This window comes from Lissotriton vulgaris, chromosome 3_1 (assembly GCF_964263255.1).
Source record: "Lissotriton vulgaris chromosome 3_1, aLisVul1.2, whole genome shotgun sequence".
NCBI classification, from domain to species: Eukaryota; Metazoa; Chordata; class Amphibia; order Caudata; family Salamandridae; genus Lissotriton; species Lissotriton vulgaris.
The window spans coordinates 1,062,197,558-1,062,219,115 of NC_141689.1; the positions used below are offsets into that span (position 1 = coordinate 1,062,197,558).

At 45.9% G+C, this 21,558-nt stretch overlaps 1 protein-coding gene across 5 annotated transcripts in view; it reads left to right on the top strand.

The window, feature by feature from the left end:
- ACO1 (aconitase 1) overlaps positions 1-21,558 on the top strand; it is a 533,052-nt gene that overhangs the window by 162,415 nt on the left and 349,079 nt on the right. For all 5 annotated transcript variants that reach the window (XM_086961481.1, XM_086961482.1, XM_086961478.1 and 2 more), the window contains exons 3-4: positions 5,697-5,865; positions 12,797-12,934. In XM_086961481.1, coding sequence (XP_086817607.1) covers positions 5,697-5,865; positions 12,797-12,934 — 307 coding nt within the window. The remainder of the gene's footprint in view (positions 1-5,696; positions 5,866-12,796; positions 12,935-21,558) is intronic.

A 21,558-nucleotide genomic window follows, 5' to 3' on the forward strand; every position in this document is an offset into this window, starting at 1 on the left:
TGTTACTTTTATTTCTATACTGTGTATATTGTGTACATTTCTACTGTCCTCAATCCGTCCGTGTGCCTCGAAGGCACGGAAAAAAGGGCGGAACTGATGTCATCACGCCGGCGTGGGCCTATTGTAGGCGTCTGTGACGTCAGCGGAGTCGCGAGCGGAGCCGTGTCTCTGTGATGTCCGCGTCCACGCGAAGCTACAAAAAGAATTTCCGAATGTTGCTGACGCAAGGGGGATATTCACAAGGTGAGGAATCCACAGGCAGATATTGTATCTACCAGAAAAAGCGTTACCGAAGGTAAGTAACTTGTTCGTCTGCGCAAGAATTGCAATTTATTCATAACAACAAAGCTCTTCAGATGTGGTTCGGGATTATCTTGCCTCTGGGCTTCGCACTGGTACCCAGAGGGACACCAGTGCAGCTTGCACTTCAGAGTTGCCGCTTCTGCTTCCATTGTATGATGGTCTTTCCAGCAGGGAAAAGGATTGTCTGAGACATAACAAAGAGGTTATGGAAGGACAAAAAGCCTTAAAGCAGTATTATTATCAGGAAGCTTATAAAGCCCAATGGTTACTCCAACCGGAGTGTCCCCGCGCTAGGACATAGCTGAACCCCAAACCCTCCGAAGTTGGCCACCAAGAAAATGCGGGCATCCATACAAGATGGCACCTTACCACTTTAGCCCACCCCGGGGAGACGGAAGAGCCATGTTTTCAATTTCATGCGAAATAAAGACTCTGACTCAATTGTCCTAAGATCCACTGGGAGCTCATTTCACGGCTTAGCTGCCAAGAAACTTAAACATCTTCCACCAATCCGCCCCTTCTGCACCTGGGGCACAGTCCATCTTGCATTGCCCAATGATCTAAGATTTCGAGCAGACTGGTCGACTGTCAGGAGAGGCCGTAAGAAACGTAGTCCCCTTTCCCCCAATGATCCTGTGACTAAGGCATAAAGCCTTAAAGGATAAGGAGTCAATGCAGTTCCTTCAAAGCTTCCCCGACCGATGCCCTCCTATTTATGTTAAGCATTTAACCTTTTGCAAGATGTTAAGATTTTTGGCAGTCACCCCTATCTCTATCTCTATCTCTATCTCTATCTCTATCTCTATCTCTATCTCTATCTCTATCTCTATCTCTATCTCTATCTCTATCTCTATCTCTATCTCTATCTCTATCTCTATCTCTATCTCTATCTCTATCTCTATCTCTACTCTATCTCTATCTCTATCTCTATCTCTACTCTATCTCTATCTCTATCTCTATCTCTATCTCTATCTCTACTCTATCTCTATCTCTATCTCTATCTCTATCTCTATCTCTATCTCTATCTCTATCTCTATCTCTATCTCTATCTCTATCTCTATCTCTATCTCTATCTCTATCTCTATCTCTATCTCTATCTCTATCTCTATCTCTATCTCTATCTCTATCTCTATCTCTATCTCTATCTCTATCTCTATCTCTATCTCTATCTCTATCTCTATCTCTATCTCTATCTCTATCTCTATCTCTATCTCTATCTCTATCTCTATCTCTATCTCTATCTCTATCTCTATCTCTATCTCTATCTCTATCTCTATCTCTATCTCTATCTCTATCTCTATCTCTATCTCTATCTCTATCTCTATCTCTATCTCTATCTCTATCTCTATCTCTATCTCTATCTCTATCTCTATCTCTATCTCTATCTCTATCTCTATCTCTATCTCTATCTCTATCTCTATCTCTATCTCTATCTCTATCTCTATCTCTATCTCTATCTCTATCTCTATCTCTATCTCTATCTCTATCTCTATCTCTATCTCTATCTCTATCTCTATCTCTATCTCTATCTCTATCTCTATCTCTATCTCTATCTCTATCTCTATCTCTATCTCTATCTCTATCTCTATCTCTATCTCTATCTCTATCTCTATCTCTATCTCTATCTCTATCTCTATCTCTATCTCTATCTCTATCTCTATCTCTATCTCTATCTCTATCTCTATCTCTATCTCTATCTCTATCTCTATCTCTATCTCTATCTCTATCTCTATCTCTCAGAAAATTCTTCAGCCAGGTCCACGTGACACCTTCGACCCAGACTGAAAGCGACGTTTAGGTCCCGCAGGATCAAGGCCACAGTTCTACATTTTTCAGCCGCTGCCCTCATTACTTCGGCCGCCAGCAAGAGAGCGGACTCTGTGCCATGCATAGGCCTAAAGCCGGACTGGGTATAATGAAGAACCCACCTCTCTTCCAGGAACTTATAGAGGTGGCCATTCAAATGTTTCTCAGCAATTTTAGCTACATAGGGAAGCAGCTTGCAACTACACATTCATTTAGTCCCTTACCAGCCTCAAGGGATTTATTTTGGCGGGAGGTTAAACTGCACAGTCTCTATGATAGATTTTCCAAAAAAGTGGAAAATTTAAATCATATTGAGTGCTGAGAAGTTCAGGTAAAGCGTAGCCTTTATGCCTAGATCTCCACTCTCAAGCCACATGAATGTAGGCAGTGCACTTCCATTATCCTGTGAAGCTGTCCAGATATTCTCACCCCCATTTTGTGCCAGGCTAAACTAGGAACATACATCAAAAGACATTTCCTCCAGCTTTTGCACAATCTCCTTTTCAGTGTTTGCATTACTTACCCTGTACATTCTCTCCGGTTTCTCTGATCATGAGGTTTCTGCTTCCTACAAACACAGCCTAAAGCTCTTGAAATTTTCTTGTATATGTGCTCAGCCATCAACTTACATTTCCAACCCCCTACCACATAGGGTTAGTAAGTAAGTCTGGGCGGTGAACTCCACTCTGCTTGCGGAGTTTGTGGAGTTTGTTGCACTCGCGAAGTTCCGAAAAACTCAGGAGTTTATTTCTTCGCTCGTATTAGTCAACGTCAAGTTGGCGAGCGAGGAAAATCCACCTCCTGGCGAGATTTTTCCTCGTTCGTGATAGTCAACATCAAGTTGGCGAGCGCAAAAGTGGAAAATCAACCTTCCGGCGATTTCCCAATGCGTGCAGTCAGATTTCTCATTGCCAGTGGTCACGTATGCTCCCGACCGCTCTACTCAAGCAGCAGAAAAGAAGCGGCACCCATTTGCGCAGTGCATGATGCCATTCGCGATGATTGCACAGTGCAGACAGGCACCTGGCACTGACCATCACTGCAAACTGCATTAATATAAAGAAACTCCGCCGCTTGCGGAACTCTGCGAACTCCGCCCGGGGTTAGAGTAAGCACCAGATAAATGCTGCAAAACTATAAAATACTTATTAAGAGATGTCCTTGCTGAAGCAGTGGTCTAAGGGTATCTTAGCAGGTGATTGATTGGCACAAGAATAGGAGAAGAAGCAAAGTACCTTTTACTACACTCTCTCATAGGCAAATAATGTTTCTCTCTACAGTTTTCATCGTCCGAATCCATGCTATTTAAAAAAAAAACTCTTCTCTATTAAAAAAACTCTTTATGAAAAGTTCTCCTCTCCCTTTCTTTCGAGTTACCCTCGCCTTACTTTCATCATTTGCATGCCTCCTTTTCTCTGAGCGTAGCCTACTTTAAATCACATGTGTTTACCTTAATCTTTATTTTATTTCTGCCAATTGCCCTCCTTTCATTCAAAAATTTCAAAATTAACAACATATCCTTCTTTGAAATTTAAACCTGCAACCTAACCATTCCAAATCTCCTGCATGTCTTCTGTTCATCCCACAAACCATCTGCATGAATTCACATACTCCCCACTCCCTAGCTAATTATCGCATCGAACGCCTGTTAATTTAAACCATGCTATGCCAAAAAAAACTGTTGTAAATGCGTGGAAAGGTTTTCTTGAGAGCACAAAACTATTACCGATAATCTTCACCTTTTCACCTTCAAACCTGTACCTGCTCAGGGTCATAAAATTAAAATAAAATATCTCCGAATGGACAACCAGTGAAGTAATCGGATAAGTGGACTGCGATCTTACCAAATACCATAAAGATACTTGCAGAGCCAGTTTACTAAAATAACTTACAAGCTAATAAACTGTGTGCCTCCTTCTTTAACTTCTTCGTCGATCACATTGCTAAGTGTTGATTCCCATAACATAACTTCATTTTATCGGTCATCACTCACTAAATTAAAACACTTTCCACTTAGGATCAAAACGGAGACAAAACACTTGGAACCCCACATCCTACATAGTGTAGAGTGCACCACATAGTGGAAATCAGTACAATATAAAAGTTGTAATACTTCAGAACTTGGATAAAAAACTAACAAGAGAAAAATGTGGCAGTGTAATTTTGTAGGCGTGTACTTGCATGGTGGATGTGGCTACAAAATAATGCAGGTAGATGCATCAAACGTTTTTTAAATATAATTGTTTGGCCATGTGGCACCGCGTTGGAGATTCCAACAGCTAAACCTATTAGCTTTGCAATGCTTGATTCAAGAGTAGGGCTGTGCAGGTCCATTTGCTACATTTCTTTAACGGGCCCCATCATTGCCCTGTTGGCCTCTGGTCATATGAAGGTCTACAGTTGGTAAGGCCTGGGAGCAATGTCTGGATGAGGCATATCATATAGACATTTCTATGTCATATACGGTCACCACATAGGGTACAGAAGACCTGATCGAGTTCTACACTTCAAAGGCCAAAGGATAATGTGAATAATGGTATCCATTAGTGTTGAGCGTAGCAAGTAGCAGCCAGTCCATCACAGAGTGGTGTGTGCTGCTTGACATGTTACCATTAGTACAATATAAAAGTTGTAATACTTTAGAACTTGGATAAAAAACTAACAAGAGAAAAAAGTGGCAGTGTAATTTTGTAGGCGTGTACTTGCATGGTGCATGTGGCTACAAAATAATGCAGGTAGATGCATCAAACGTTTTTTAAATATAATTGTTTGGCCATGTGGCACCGCGTTGGAGATTCCAACAGCTAAACCTATTAGCTTTGCAATGCTTGATTCAAGAGTAGGGCTGTGCAGGTCCATTTGCTACATTTCTTTAACGGGCCCCATCATTGCCCTGTTGGCCTCTGGTCATATGAAGGTCTACAGTTGGTAAGGCCTGGGAGCAATGTCTGGATGAGGCATATCATATAGACATTTCTATGTCATATACGGTCCCCACATAGGGTACAGAAGACCTGATCGAGTTCTACACTTCAAAGGCCAAAGGATAATGTGAATAATGGTATCCATTAGTGTTGAGCGTAGCAAGTAGCAGCCAGTCCATCACAGAGTGGTGTGTGCTGCTTGACATGTTACCTTTGTGAAAATGAGGATTGTAGACCAGTACTGGGAAAAAGGACATAGGGCTACAGAAGGCAAGGCACATTCTCTGGAAACTGATACCTCCCGCTTACAGTTCATAAACATACTTCTTAAGTTCATATTGGCAACATCATACCTGTAGTGTAAAGATCTGCAGCTGTCAATGTAATTCTTTCCTGGTGTATTAGATTTAAGCAGGGTATAAAAGTTTACTTTCTGCTGTGCACTCGTTAGATCAGTCTTTTGGGATGGGTTTAAGATATTTGTGGAAGCCTTACTGATGTCCACTAAAATCATCCGTTTTTCACAAAGATGAGGAAGACATTTAAAGATCTATTTTCATGCAGTTCCTCTGAAAGATTGTTTTTCTAAGATCGCATTAGCCTTGTTTGGCAGTTGTCATGCCTGCACATGAAGTAAGATACACATTGATATTTATTTTGCAGCCCGATTACCGTACTGCATCCGAATACTCCTTGAAGCAGCTGTCCGAAACTGCGACGACTTTCTCGTCAAGAAGAATGATGTTGAAAATATCTTGAACTGGAGTGTAATGCAGCACAAGGGTGTGGAAGTCCCCTTCAGGCCTGCTAGAGTGATTCTACAGGACTTCACGTAAGACTTGTACTCTACAGATTTTATAAATTGTTCATGAATTCCAATTTGGAGAAGATAATTTCTGAAAGATTAGCCGGTTTTTGTGTTTTTTTAATCTTTATTTTCGGTTTTCGCTTATTAAAAAGGGCAGCATCAGCAATGACAAAGCACATGTATAGAAAGAGAAATGCAAAATGGTCTCAAGTATCATTGATATTAGGAGACAGCAGTCATAGCATCCGTCGATCATTACAAATTGGAACATATAGACAGCCACAATAAACGAAGAATGAAAACATAGATCCAACGTACCCCTCTGAACCCAAGTGTAGCCGATACCTTCGGGGGTAATGCCTCCCGGAGCTCGGGAGTCACATTCAGATTGTTTCTTGGCAATGTAGTCCCTGTATGGGCCCCAAATATCTACAGAGGGGGAGGAGCTGGGAATCAGGGTGGAGTATTCTTCACTAGTAACATTGCAAAAAGCCAAACTCCGGAGCCATGCCTGTAGGGAAGGAGTTCTCTTACTGCCCCACAATAGAGCAATTTCCCGCTTAGCCAACAGGAAGCTGAGAGCTGCCAGTCTCCTGATCTTTTTTGGGAGGTTGGTAACATAGCCCAGCAATGCGATCTCAGGGGTGGGTAATAGGTGCATGGATAGCATGTCTCCCAGTGTGGAGTGCACGAGGGACCAGTACTGGTGTATCTTAGGGCATGTCCAGGCAAGGTGTGCAAAATCGGCAAATGGGGACAAACATTTCAGACAAAGATGAGGCCTGCTGTGATCTATTCTATGGGTGCGGGCGGGGGTAAAATACATCCTACGCAGGAATTTAAAATGGAGTAGCTTGTGCCTACTATTCAACGAGACTTCTTTGGTAGCTCTACAGCACTGCTCCCATTGGTAGTCAGTGATGGGTTTACCTAAATCCTCCTCCCAGGCCACACGGACCTTCACGTCTGATACAGGTCTAGTCGCCCCACATTGTTTATATAATTTGGAGACCAAGTGTGCGCCAGTTGGACTTTGTATCAATGAAGTCAGTGGTAGTGTAGGCTCGGGGCCGCAGGAAAAGAAGGGAAGGTGGCACGAAGCATGGCGTGCATGCGCTTCATGACAAAGGTGTCCATAAAGGAACGGTCTGCGAATCGGGCTTCCTCGGACACCGAAAAAATTTGACCATCGTGGAACAGGTCACCCACTGTACGAATGTGAAATTTTTCCAGCGTACTTTGGACAAAGACTTCACCAGTAATTGGAAGCAGGGAAGGGTTAGGAAACGGCAGTGCAGGAGAATAGACCCATTTGATACCAAGCAGTCTGCGCAACTTGTCCCAAGCCCAGCATGTGGTAGAGACAGTTTGAATGTCCTGGGGATCCCGAGGGAAACCCGTAGGAAGGATATTAGAAAGGCGGCGTGGGACCACCAAGTCCGCTTCCAGTTTAGAAAATGGGACGCAAGCGTCAGGGTGAAACCAGACGTATGCATAACAACATTGTGCTATGAGATAATACAAATGAAAATCAGGAACCCCAAAGACCCCTCTCTCATAAGGTAAGGTCAAGGTCTGCCAACGTACCCGAGGTGTCTTGTCCCCCCAGACAAGGCGCAATAGTAGTGTACGCAACTGTGCAAAAAAAGTCTTGGTAAGCGGTATGGGGATGTTATTAAAAAGGTACAAAAACCGGGGGAGAACAACCATTTTAATTATGGCAACCCTACCCGCCATAGATGGAGGCAGACGCAGCCATTTTGTGATTAGGGATTCCAGGGAACTGACGGCCCTACCGTAGTTCAGTCTGATCATGGCGGCGATATCTAGATGGACATAAATTCTGAGATATTTAATCGCGTCATTACACCACTGATGCGGGAACTCGCAGGGCCAGGCAGTCGTGCTAGTCGTGAGTGGGAAAATTACTGACTTATGCCAATTAATGCTGAGCCCAGAAAATTTGCAGAACCGTATAATTTCCAGTATCGAGGGCTCCAGATTCTGCTGGGGCATTCTAACATATAAAATAGTATCATCTGCATAAAGCGATACCAAGAGAGGGCCAGTGCGAAACTGGAGGCCACGATGTGTTTTTCTTGGAAATGGCGAACCAATGGGTCCATAGCTAGAATAAATACCAAGGGGGACAAGGGGCATCCCGGTCTCGTGCCGCGGGACAGGGTAAAGGAGTCCGAGAGGGTACCTTTGAGGCGTAATCTGGTGGTGGGCCCGGTGTATAGAAGCGCCACCGTGGAAACAAAACATTCAGGCATACCCATGCGCCGCATCACTGATAGAAAAAAGGGCCACTCTAGCGAGTCAAATGCTTTTTCAGCATCCAAAAGGACGGCGGCAGCTGGTGAGACGGGGTCAATCCTATGTAGCACTGTGAATAAGGTACGAAGATTCAGGGAGGTGGATCTATGAGGGGCAAAGGCCGATTGTGCCTGTGCAATAATGTATTCCATAAGCAACGACAATCGTATTGCAATAACCTTGGCCAGAATTTTATAATCTAGGTTTAATAAGGATAACGGCCTGTAGGAGCTACACAGTTTATGGTCCCTTCCAGATTTGGGAAGGTGAATAATGACAGCTTCTCTAAACGTCGGAGGGAGTGTGCCTACCTCCAGCGTCTCCGCATAAACCAACTAGTCTTGGGCCTAAAATATCCTTGTATGTCTTATAGAAATCGGCCGAGAAGCCATCGAGACCTGGCGCAGAGGAACCACGAAGTGCATCGATGGCTTCAATTATGTTGTCCTGAGAAATGGGAACAGACAAAGTCCTGCATATAGCGATCTAGGTATACCAGTGCAATTTCAGACAAATATTCCCCCTGCTCGCACAGATCTCCAGTGATTCTGGAAGAATATAGCGTTTTGTAGTATAAAAGGAAAGAGTTGCAGATTTCTGGGGTAGAGTGTAGCAGGTCATCATGAGGACCGGTAATTGCTGTGATGTATGCAGAATCACGCGGTGGACGCAAAGTGTGCGCTAATATCCTACCAGGTCGCTCACCCTTGCCATAGCATCTCGCGGAGTATTGTTTATTAAGGAATAGTAGTTCTCGCTCAGCTGTTTCCCTAAATTCGAGCAGCAGGGCCAGGCGCTTAGCCTCACCAGACTCGGAGGCAGAAATGTCTTTTTCTATACGGTTTGGCGTCAAGCGGAGATCCCGCAGGACTCCAGTGTGTTTGGCGATACCGAATCCTCTGATATAAGCCTTAAATCCCTCCCAGAGCACCGCCCAAGTGTCAACTGTCCCAGTGTTGAGTTCAAAATATTCTTCAATTGCAAGCCTAACCTCCTCTCAAAAAACTGGATCCAGAAGTGTGCTGTCAGGGAAGCGCCATTGTCGCTCGTATCCACCCAGTCTCGGGACGTTTAGTCGAAGTATGACAGGAGAATGATCTGAGAGTGTGCGGGGAAGGGTGAATATACCATCTAGCCAACCCGCCACCCCAGGGGACACAAACCAATAATCTATCCTGGTCAACGTATTGTGAAACCCTAAGTAGTGTGTATAGTCGGGAAGAGTTGAATGGAGCCTGCGCTCAAAATGTAACAAAAAATAAATGGGTGCATATGTCTCTGAGGGCTTTTTGGGCACGTGGCTTTGTGTCAGGAGAAAGAGAAGTACTGTCTCTGGATGGGTCCAACAATAGGTTGAAATCACCCCCGAGTATGAAAAAACCCAGTGTCAAGTGACAAAAGCCTCACCTGTAACTCATGAAAAAAGGATGAAGAATCAGTGTTGGGGCCGTAAACCCCTACTAGCGAAATCTTGTGTCCCATCAAGGAACCAGTAACGATCAGAGTTAAACCATCCGCATCAACTAAGGTTTTGTGCGGTGAAAAAGGGACCCGTTTGTGTATTAGAATAGCTACCCCCCTGGCGTAACGACTGTAATTGGAAAAGTATCTATGGGAGCCCCAACTCAAAGCTATAGGGGTGTGATCGGCACCAGACAGATGTCTCCTGAAGAAACACTATGTAGATGTGGTGCCTGACAACATAGTTAAGGACTTGCCTACGTTTCCTAGTATTATTTAATCCCCTGACATTCCATGACATTAAAGAGAGCCCGGAAGAACCGGGCTGCCGTCCTAGGTTAACCATGGAAAAGCTGGTACCTTGATTGCACCGCAGCACATGTCTCCCACACATCGACCACTAGCATTTTGATTAATAACACATTAAAAACCATGAAAACGAAACAAAATACCCCCCCTCCTCCCATCACCCAGCCTCCTACAGAACCCTAAGAGACAGATCCCCCTCATTGTCAACCAAACGCTTGTGCATCAAACGGAGTACCCTTCTAGCAGGATTCAAATAAGCACATAACAGAGCAAACATATCAGCAAAAGATATTGTGGTATTCACCATAGGGCGTGACAACGCCCGTCGGTCTGGCAATACAAAGAACAGTGAATGCATGAAGGTTAGAAAAAGAAACTGTGTGCAAGTATCAAGTGCAGCGGGAGAAAGCGATAAACATTTAGAATCAATCAACCAGTCCCAGTAGGAGAGAAAAGCTCAACACTGTCATTCAAGCCTCCCTGCGATGGAGATGTCGGGTGCGGCACATCAGGTGATCCAGAATGATTTTTCCTGTGGTTCTGACAAAACTCCTGCGCCTCAGTCGGGGTGTCAAATATGGGAGGCCTACCGTCCACATCTACCCTCAGTCTCGCCGGGTATAACATGCCGTACCGGAGTCCCAAATTTTTCAGGGCAGCCTAGACTCCGTGATATTTACGCCTCGCCTCTTGGACCATGATGGTAAAGTCTGGGGGAAAAAAGCCAACTTGCTGCCCTGCCACTGGACGTCACCCATGTCGCGGGCCGACCGCAAGGCAGCATCCCTATCCCTGAAGTTCATAAGCCTTGCTTGATGGGACGAGGAGGGAGGCCGGGCTGATGTCGGGGTCCCAGTGACCTATGACCGCGTTCAACCACGCAGCCCTGCGTGAAGGTTTCCCTGCCAAACAGTTCCGCAAGCAGCTGTTTCACAAAGGTATCCATATGCCCAGTGGCGGTCGACTCCGGTACGCCAATGATTCGGATGTTATTCCAGCAGCTGCGAGCTTCAAATCTTCGTTCTTGACAGCTACGTCTTTAAGAATTTTTTTACATTCTGTCCAGTCTTTTCAGGGAGACAGACGCACCGTCCTCAGCATCCGAGACCCTCGCCTCCATGACGTCCAGACGCCGCTCATGTGCCTGAATCTTGGTACCCATGTCGGCCAGCTTCTTGTCTAACTCTTCAAACCGACCGTCCAATGCTTTAATCCAGCCCTCATCTCAGCCAACATGGCCGCAAGGGAGGCAGAGTCACCGGAGTCGTTTGGGCACGCAGCCCCATCAGGCTGATCAAGTGAGACATCCGTGGGAGGACCAGCAGCATTATCAAATTGCAGCTTACTTTGCTTGGGGTCTTTCTTCCCCATCTCAAGAAGATAGGAAAGGGACTTGGTTGTGATTCAGCAACACTGTGGACACGACAACTCCAGGCAGCGACAAGACGAAAGGCGGACAGGCGGGCGACACCCAACAGGAACCCAAGGCAGCAAAGTAAATAAATTTTAAGACGGATCAATACAGTAGCATAACAACAATCGGGTAGCAACTTGAGAGCAGACCAGTTTCCACCTGAGAGTGAGGGAAAGGTCACACTGAGCCAGTAGTATAAGGCAGGTGGAGCTCCAGTGGGAGTGCAGAATGATGGTGTTTCAGGGCTTCAACTAAGCGCATGGCGCAAACCAGGGACAACCGCGCTTAATACACCAGTGTATGGTCTGAACTCCATGGGGCGCAGGTACCATGAGCCTCTCAGTAGGAATCAATGTCCCCAAATATAGCTGTGAGCTGAACTCCGTGGGGCGCAGGCTCCAGGAGCCTCCCAACAGGAATCAATGTCGCCCAGTGTTGCCAGGCAGCAGGGGGAGGTCAAGGGCACACCGCTTTCCGCACCTCAGGGATCATAGTGCCGGAGACCAAAAGGGGTGATGCAGCGCCATCTCACTCCCATGTACGCCTCCCAGGAAGGCCGCAGTCCAGTCTGGCCGCTTTGTACCCAGGCGGGAGCCAGAGCACCCGGCAGGAACCAGCGCCGCCACAGCTCCGGGGTGTTAAACCAGGGCCTCCCCGCTAGCCCGCCACCCTCCCCGGCCGAGACCAGTAATCCAGACTCCGGCGTGGACACGCCCACAAGGCCTAACGAGCCTCGAGAGCACCGTGCAAGCGCCAGGGCCCAACCAGAGCTGCGGCTCAGGGGTTGAGGGGGGGGGCGGGAGACCCTCAGCAAGGAGCGCAGGACAGCGCCGGTAGCCCGCTGGGGCAAGAACTCACTGCATCCGCCGATGACGATGCTCCCGCCGGGGAAGGCCGCAGGGTCACGCCAGGTTTTCATGCCGGTCCGTCATGCGCCGATCTCGGGAGCCCCAGTCGTCTGCAACCAGCATCAGGAGGGTCCCCGTGTGTTCCGGGGGCTGAAGACAATTGTCCGCCCACTCGCAACCGCTCCTACATCGAGGAAATTGAGGATTTATGTGCCCGGCCGGCGGAGCTTCAATCAAAGACGGCCATCTTGGTCGCCTCCGTGGCCACGTCCCAAAGATTAGCCGTTTGAAAGTGTGTAAAATTGCAATACAAGCAAGTGATATTAAGTAACAATAAGCAATGCATCTCTGCAGGCTTCTTTTCTATTACAATGCAATTACACTCCATGCTTACCAATGTATGCTATATCTCTACTTGGATTTACCATTCATTACCAAGAATTTCTGTGGAACCTTTTTGATGTTTGCAGTGTTTGTTCCGTCTTGCATGCCTTTCTGATGTTTGGAGTTTACTGCTTGATTTTCTTACTTAAACTTTGACTGGTATTGTTTGATTTTAATTATGGTTTATAACTGCTTCGACTCTGTAAATCTTTTGATTTAGCGGTGTGCCTGCAGTGGTAGATTTTGCTGCTATGCGTGATGCTGTGAAGAAACTGGGAGGAGACCCACAGAAAATCAATCCTATCTGTCCGGCTGATCTGGTCATTGATCACTCTATTCAAGTTGACTTCAATAAGAGGTAAGGCGCTAGACACTTCTGCATTTACTTGTTTATTCTGGACTAATCTCTCTTGCTGGTTCCTACACAGTGGGCTACAGTTGCCAGATTTACATTTCTACACAATAGTGCTTCTTGGTAGAGATAGCATAGAGAACGGTCCTATGTAGTTTTCTTATTTTAATCCACATCTTGGAATCCTGATATGTTTCTCGTGAATGTGACATTTTTAATTAAAACACTCTTAGACCATTGTTGAGCATGTAGTAAAATGGAATGAGTGCGGGAAACATCATGACAAGTCTAAGCCTATACCTTAATGTGTAAGAAATGTACATTTTAAAAGGTTGCATCATGATTACTGTAACTCACAGGAATATTCTCTTGTTTGGTCAGGGTCTTAAGAGGTTTGAGGGGGCTGTAATAGAAAACAGGTCTGCATTAAGCAGTGGACAAAAAGTCGTCCACTTGGGTGAAAACAAAATTCTCTTTAATGTGAAATGGATGGGATGAAGTAGAAAGCCCACTAATGCAAGTTTTAGAATAATTGGCTGCCTTTCTGTTTGTAACAGTAGTTCACTATTTTCAGAGAGGGCTCTGTTTTCAGTATCACCTTGCTAGGCAGGGTTTGACAAGTTCCCTCTTTTGCTTATTCAGTCAGATGCATCTGTCCATTTCTTGATTACTGATCTTGAAAGAAATTTCTTGTTGCATGCAGTTCTATTCAAGCTTTAGGTTTAATTATGTAAAGACCTTCATTCATGGGGCCACAGTGGCTTGAATGGTCTTTGTTTAGATGACTTTGGTGATCATATAGTTGCATTTGTTCTAAGCGAACATGTACAGCTTTGAGTCGGCCCCTGTAGGCTTACATCTATTTCTTTAATAAAGGTTCCTCTTTTATCAGAAATTTCTTGCTTCACATCAACTACTTGGTTTTTCTCTTTGCTGCCTCTTTGTAGATCTGTGGCTAGTTCATTCTATTCAGATGTATGTAATGCAATCAACAATTCTCCAGCATTTTTCATAGATACTCATGCTTGAGTTATGGCCCGTCGTCAGTCCGGAAGTCCTTGACAGGAAATCTTAAAATTGGTAGAGACGAAATATTCATTTAACATTGTACTACATGTACCCTCCCAAACTCATTGTATCGCCCAGTAGGGAACCAGTAAGCTCCTCATCAATTAATAGATCAAACTTTGATGGCCACTTAGTCAGCAAAACACTCAGTAAAAGACAAAAAACCCTCAGTGTGTGGTTGTCAATGAAGGATACGTCTCCCAGCACAGCACATTACATGCAAGGCTAGTACTAGTAAAAGCTGACCATTGTCTGCAGTGCTGAAGCCACATGATCAGTGCCATTGTCTACTACAATGGTTTCATCATCTGATGACCTTTGAATCTCTGTTATCTAAACATTAGGGTTGCAATACTAATACATTCCACACCAGCTGGGAGTTCTTTACCTCCCAGTAAAATGTTGGGAAGTGAGCTTGTTTAAGAGGACACTACCCATTTGTCCAACAGTGCTATCACAAGTGGTAAGTATTTCTGTTGTGATCCGTAGGGCAGCTGTGTAGAACCACCCTTGGAGCAGCCAATTTCTTCCACCCGTCAACAGATGGGTGACTTGCTCACAAAATTTCCTTTTCTTGTCAACAAACTATGGCTCTGCCATCTGACCAACTTATGTCGATTCTGGAAGAGGATGAAAGTGCCCAACAACCTGTGCATCTGTGCCACCCTTGCCATTAATTCCCATGTTTATGTCTTTTGCTTTATGAAACATTTGCGGCCCTGGATCCTCCACCCTCTTCATCGTATAGTTTAATTAAGGTATCCCGCTTTGACCTTTCTGCACAGATCCTGAGTAGTGGCAGAATATTCATCGTTTTTGGGGTGCATAGTCCCACCTAGGGGAGATTTCTAATGACCTCTCTGTGTCAGTTAATCCAGAGGCCTGGGACAGATGTTGGTTCCTTTGCTGTTACTTGTTGTATCATTGAGATGTTTGCACATATTGTTTGCATGATGTTTTCAGTAACTTTTTGTGATTGTGTGCATGGTAAGTTCATTATGTACTCTACTCGTGCACTTCTTGTTAGGGTTACCTGTAGCAGTTGGCAGACATTTACTATTGTAAGAATGTTTATTGCAAGATTGAGGTTGGATTCAGGCCAAAAAGGTAACTCTATTCCTTAACTCATTATGTTTCCTTTGCTGTTCTTGCTTCCCTGTACTGTGTTGAGTATCCTCATGGAAGGTTTTACTGGCCATCTGCATGTAGGCAGTGCCTACTGAGTTGCAATCCGGGGAATGGGCATTCTTGGACTCCTCTCCGAAAGGGAAACTGTGCTTCAGACTGATGTCATGGTCTCCTTGATTAGCACTTGTATTTTCCAGCTGTCTGAAGTGAGTGTTCAGGTCTGGACACTTACCTGTAACCTGGGCCCAGTCTTCTGCTGTCCGATGTACGTATGAGTGTTTGCAGTAAACCGCAAGGACCAGGGGAGAGACGTGCCTAGTGAAGCACTCATTTTGTTTTCTTGTCTTTCTCCGAATAGCATTGTTTTCCCTAGGTAGGGAAGTGCACCATTCCTAGATGTACTGCAATGCCTGCTTGATCGGCGGATTGGATAAAAAATGCATGCTGCAGCTCTGTATTCACAAATGTGGTCTTTTTAAACCATATTGCTTAAGTTTTTTAAGGATATAAGCAATTGACATTGAAACTGGCCCCTTCCGGCCCTGTAGTCATGGCCTTAACTTTTCATGCAAAAGCACTCATTGATTTCTGAATAATAAGTGCAAAAGCATTAAGGTAATCATGTGGTTCCTGCTTACATTTCACATGCTTTTAATTAATCTTACATTCTTTGAGTGTTTGCTTTTTCAAGGATGCTGTCACTTTTTTTTTTTTTTTAAGCGGTACAAAAGGGGGTGGTGATGGATGGAGCATCTGAACCAATCAAACACTCGCACCCAGTCAACAGATCTGGGTTTAATCCATCACCGTTCTTTAGCCCACTCTGCCACCCCAGTTCAGACATGGCCATATGCAAATCAGTCTGACCCTGTGCCTCATGGGAACAGTCCAGCCCGAACTGCCATGCCTTCCCTGGACCGGAAACAAGCTTCCTAGGACCGGTTTCTGGCATTACAGCCGTCTTCAGCCATGCTTGCTTGAATCCAGTGGCAAAGTGAGCTAGGGACTCACGTCTGAGCATACCCTGACAACTTATGGCGAACAAAGCGGTACAAAAGGGGGTGGTGATGGATGGAGCATCTGAACCAATCAAACACTCGCACCCAGTCAACAGATCTGGGTTTAATCCATCACTGTTCTTTAGCCCACTCTGCCACCCCAGTTCAGACATGGGCATATGCGAATCAGTCTGACCCTGTGCCTCATGGGATCAGTCCAGCCTGAACTGCCAAGCCATGCCTTCCCTGGACCGGGCTCCGGCTGGACTGTTCCCATGAGGCACAGGGTTAGACTGATTTGCATGTGGCCATGTCTGAACTGGGGTGGCAGAGTGGGATAAATAACGGTGATGGATTAAACCCAGATCTGTAGACTGGGTGTGTGTGTTTGATTGGTTCAGATGCCCCGTCCATCACCACCCCCTTTTGTACCGCAGTCTTTAAAAAAAAAAAAAAAAAAAAAAGAATTTTAGGTAGCATATTGCTCTTGTCTAGTGCCTAATTTGAATTGAGTCTCCTCCATGTGTTTATAGTGAGGTGCAATTGGGTTGTAGTTGAAAGCTGTGCTAGTTTTTCTCAGTTGGGCAGTATGGTGTTCAGTGGTGGCTTGGATGTGGCACTATGGTCAGAGCTGCCGAATTTGGAACTGGGGATCCAGGTTCAGCCTTCATGACCAGTCCACCAGACCACTCTCCTGAGAGCACATTTACATGCTAGACCTTAGAAGGCCCGTAAAGACCTTAGAAGTTCCGGTGTCTTAGCAACAGCATGTGGACCATAGCTGTGGCAAGTGTGGGTTAACCTTGAAGGCCTGTCCACTACAAAACCCTTGAAGCTCACCCCAACTCTTTTGGGCAGGCCTACGAAGCAGCACACCCTAGAGCAACAGTGACTGTCATTGAGGTCACAGGACCCTTGGGCAGGGAGGCTCTAGGGCAGTGCGACTGATGAGATCGCACTGAGTGCTGACTTTGGGTGGGGACATCATGTTTGAGAGTAAATTATGTTTCTAAAAGCACTTGTTGCCTCCTTCCTGGCCTCCAGCAATTTTTGGCAACAATAAAAATGTCCTGATAACTAAGGTGATTAATGTTCTTCCTAAAGCGAGATGGAGTTTTGTCAAGTGGAAGTTTTGACTTCTGCAAAGGTAGCGCAGAGGGTTAATGTGCCTGCTGCAAAGAACATGTACCATGCAGACCACTAAGTCCACATAGTTTAAATAGGCCAGTGGGTTTCTGCTTTTGTCGGAGAGATCCTATTGTTACTTGCAGTTTATAAGTCAAAATCCTAACCTAGAACAATGAGCTATTAACTGTCCTCTATGAGCTGCATGCAAACTGCAAGGTATAAATTGCAGTGCTATGGTTTTTCCCCAGTCTTTGATTATACTAATGTTGCAAAAAGGGTTCATTTGGACAGAAATCAATTCTGGTTATTCGAGAACCCCCAACCATGGTATTATTTTCTAAATTCAGAGTTTGTGTTTCTCCAGATCAATCAGTAATACACTATACTGCCTACTGGTACGATTGTAATGTGACTCCTAGTCCTTTGTCTAATGTAACATTACCTATTGTGATTTACACACGCATGATTGATTGTCTGTGTAATGTGTTGTTTAAAGTTCTCTTACAACCTACACTGTCAGTGGCGCTGTAAATGAAATTAAATGCATCTGAGCGAGAATGTGGTTATGGAGACTTGAGTGGCACTGTTAAAGGGTGGTAGTGAGAGAATCCGTGGCAGAGCGAGTCATTAGGGGCATCAACATTGTTGCACAGGGCTCCACCAGCGCTGAAGGCATCCACTTCTACTTCCTACAGTTTAACCACCAAATCAAAAATGTTGATTTGAAAATCCCTTGAATCTGAAGTGTACCTTCAAATTAATGTATGATTTAGCAGTGGTCTTGGTGGTTCCAAGTCTTTTTTTATTAATGTACAATCTTTATTTGTTTGCAATGGTGTCTTGTAATTTTGTACTATGTGTTGGGTTTTTGCACTTAACATAATTCTGGCGAGTAAAGAGCCCACACACAAACAAGATTGTCCTACGTCTCTAAGCATGTGTATGTGGGATACTGGTGAGAGGATTTACGTTCAAACAAATTACGAAGTATTAATCTCATCCTAAGGTAGCACAATAATGGCACAGACAGATACGGAAGCCTTTTGAAATTTGCAATTATATCCATGATGTGAGAGGTTTTCGCTTGTCATTTTATATTTTGAATGATCCCGCCCCTCATTACCTCAACAGGATCTCCCCCCTTTATGAGGCAGAACTGGAAATTGCATTGTGCACTCGTCTGGAAACAATCCGTTAACGAGGAGTAAATAATATACATCTTTGTGAGACCTGCACCTAGCTTTTCCATCCAATGTGACAAATGTAATCCATTTAATGCAGTTTTAAAATATATGGACTTATTTTATTTGTATATTTACAAACCAGTCATGGGCACTCTGGCCTTTCTCCATTTAGGCTGCAATACACCCTACATGTAGAAAATGGCCTCCCCATAGGAGCCTGGTTGGTTGGCGTACTGACCAATCACAATGCTGCCATTGCAGCGTTGTGATTGGCTTAGGGGAGAGAGGCTGCCTGGTTCCTGGAAAGCAGGAGAGCAGGTCAGGAGCTGACCCCCTCTCCCCCTATCTATCCCATCCCCCCCCCCGGCGCGACCCCACACTGGCGCTTCATGCTGGCCGCGACAGGATGTTACATGCAAATTAGAGGGGCCACACATCTTCCCTTTCGCCCGGGGCCTCAGAAGGACCTGCCTTCACTTTCTACAACTACCGGGGAGAGACTCAATCTCCCAGACGCCCCTACAACCAGGACTCGAGCTCTTAAGCGCGCAACGATCCAGCGGCAGTGTAAACCGCAAGGACCAAGGGAGAGACGTGCCTTGACTATCAGCCACTGCTTAGGAGAGAGACTCAATTTCCCAGCCACCCCTGCAGCTAGGGCTCGCGCACTTATTATTATTATTATTTATTTTTGTAGAGCGCGTAGTCACCCGGGGGTATCCCAGCGCTAAAAAGATCCTATCTCCTAGGTTCAGTGGGACAAGGGAGAAGAAAGGGGGAAGGAGAGGAAAGGGAAGGGGCACAGAAGATCAGGGTTAAGGACAAGCATGATTTACTGAGGGAAGAGGTGAGTTTTGAGCCGTTTCCTGAAGCGGAGATATTGTGATTCGAGTCGCAGGACGTGGGGGAGTGAGTTCCAAAGTCGTGCAGTATGGACTGAGAAACGTCTTCCTCCTGACCGGGCTTTCTTGAATCTGGGGGTAACAATGAAGTTTTCCGTGTCCGAGCGGAGGGGTCTTGAGGATTTGTAGGATGTGATGAGTTTCTTGAGAACAGGGGGGCCTTGATTTTGTAGTAATTTGTGAGCTAGACACAGGGCCTTGAATTTGACCCGCTCCCTTATGGGAAGCCAGTGGAGGAGTTTTAGGGCCGGTTTGGCCGAAACTCTGGCAGGGGTCTTTGTGAGAATCCGGGCAGCGGTGTTCTGAATTCTCTGAAGTTTGTTCAGCGTCGCTTCGGGGGCGCCCAGGTAGATCACATTGCTATAATCAAGCCTCGAGATTATTAGGCCTTGAATTAGCAACTTTTGGGAGTTGGTGGGCAGGAGGGGCAGGACTTTCCTTAGCGATTTCAGGAGCCCGAAGCAAGTCCCGGCTACTTTCTTTGCCTGTACGATAAACGAGAGGTCGGTGTCGAGCCACACACCCAGACTCTTTACTTCTTCTTTAGGTTCAGGGGGAGGGCCCAGACAGGCTGGCCAGATGTTCGGGGAGAGTGTGGGTCCTTTCGGGCCGAGGAGCAGAACCTCCGTTTTCGACCCATTTAATTTTAGGGCTGAGGTGTTCATCCAGCGATGGACCTGCGCAAGGCAGTTAAATAAGTCTGCTGGTTGTTGTCTAGGGTGAGATAGTGATACGACTAATTGTGTGTCGTCGGCGTAACTGACGACGCTCACTCCGAATGGGATGATGATTCCTCCAATGTGGACATATAGATATTAAATAATGTAGGGCTCAGGGAGGAGCCCTGGGGCACGCCACATTGGAGGGGAATTTCGGAGGAGCGGGCGTTATTCTCCCAGATCTGATAGGTCCGTTGAGCCAGAAAGGATGAAAGCCAGGCTAGAGCAGAGCCCTCTACACCAGCTCCCTTGAGTCTTTTGATGAGAAGTTGGTGGTTGACGGTATCGAAGGCCGCACTTAGGTCGAGGAGGATCACTGCCACTGATCCTCCTCCGTCCAATAGCGCTCTGGCCTCCTCTACCGCTGCCAGGAGGGCGATGTCCGTGCCCTGCCCTGGACGAAAGCCCGTCTGGGAACTTTTTAGTATGTTGTTGACCTCCAGGAACTGGGAGAGTTTTTTATTAACCAGTTTTTCAGCAATCTTGCTGATTCCTGGGAGTAGGGAAATGGGCCTATAGTTAGCCAGGTTTTCGGGATCGAGGGAGGGTTTCTTTAACAGAGCTTTCACGACTGCCGCCTTCCAGCTCGGGGGTACAACTCCCTGTTGGAGTGAGGTGTTGATCAGATGAGTCACGGGGGGGATAATCGGGGGGGCTACCTCCTTAAGGATTCGGAGCGGGCGGAATCCCTGGGGGAGCCGCTTTTTATGGATTTTAACGTGTTTCCCACTTCTACGGTCGTAACTTGACCCCAGGAGGAGAGACAACTGGATGTCGGAGGGTGCAGGAGATCGTTTTCCTCGCACGGAATCGTGGGGGGGGGATGGAATCGAGAATTTTTTGAATTTTTCCATGAAAGAAATCCGCCAATTGTTGGCATTTTATCTGGTCCGCTTTGGGGTCTGTAGAGTGTCTCGGTCCAGGTACTGGGGTTTTCAGAAGATCTTTTAAGATGGCGTAGGATTCCTTGCTGGAGCATGCTGCTTTCTCTATTCTTTCCTGGAAGAAAGCGCTTTTAGTTTTTCGGATGGCAGTTTTGTAATTTAAGAGAGAGGTAGAATAAACATCTTTGTTTATTTACGATTTGTCTTTCCTCCAGGAGCGTTCCGTTCTCTTGCACTCTTGGCGCAGGGCTTTAAGCTCTGGAGTATACCATAGAGCCGAGGCTACTCTTTTAGAGTGTTTGAAGGAGGAAGTTTTGGGGATGAGTGCGTCTAGAGAAGAGGTGATCCATTCATTAAACTGCTTATCGGCTGTGGCAGGATCAGTGGAGAGCTCGGGGGTGGACTCTGGGAGGGCAGCGGCCCATTCCCTGGGTGCGAGTTTGTGCCACCGTCTGTCAGTGACCTGAATTTTAGTGGTTTGGGTGTTGGTGGTGGGTATTTCCCAGGAGATAGGGACAAGAAAGTGGTCCGTCCATGGAAGGATCAAGGGGGGCCTGGTGGTAATGGTTGCCACATTAGTGAGGACCGGATCCAGTAGGTGTCCCTTCTCATGGGTGGG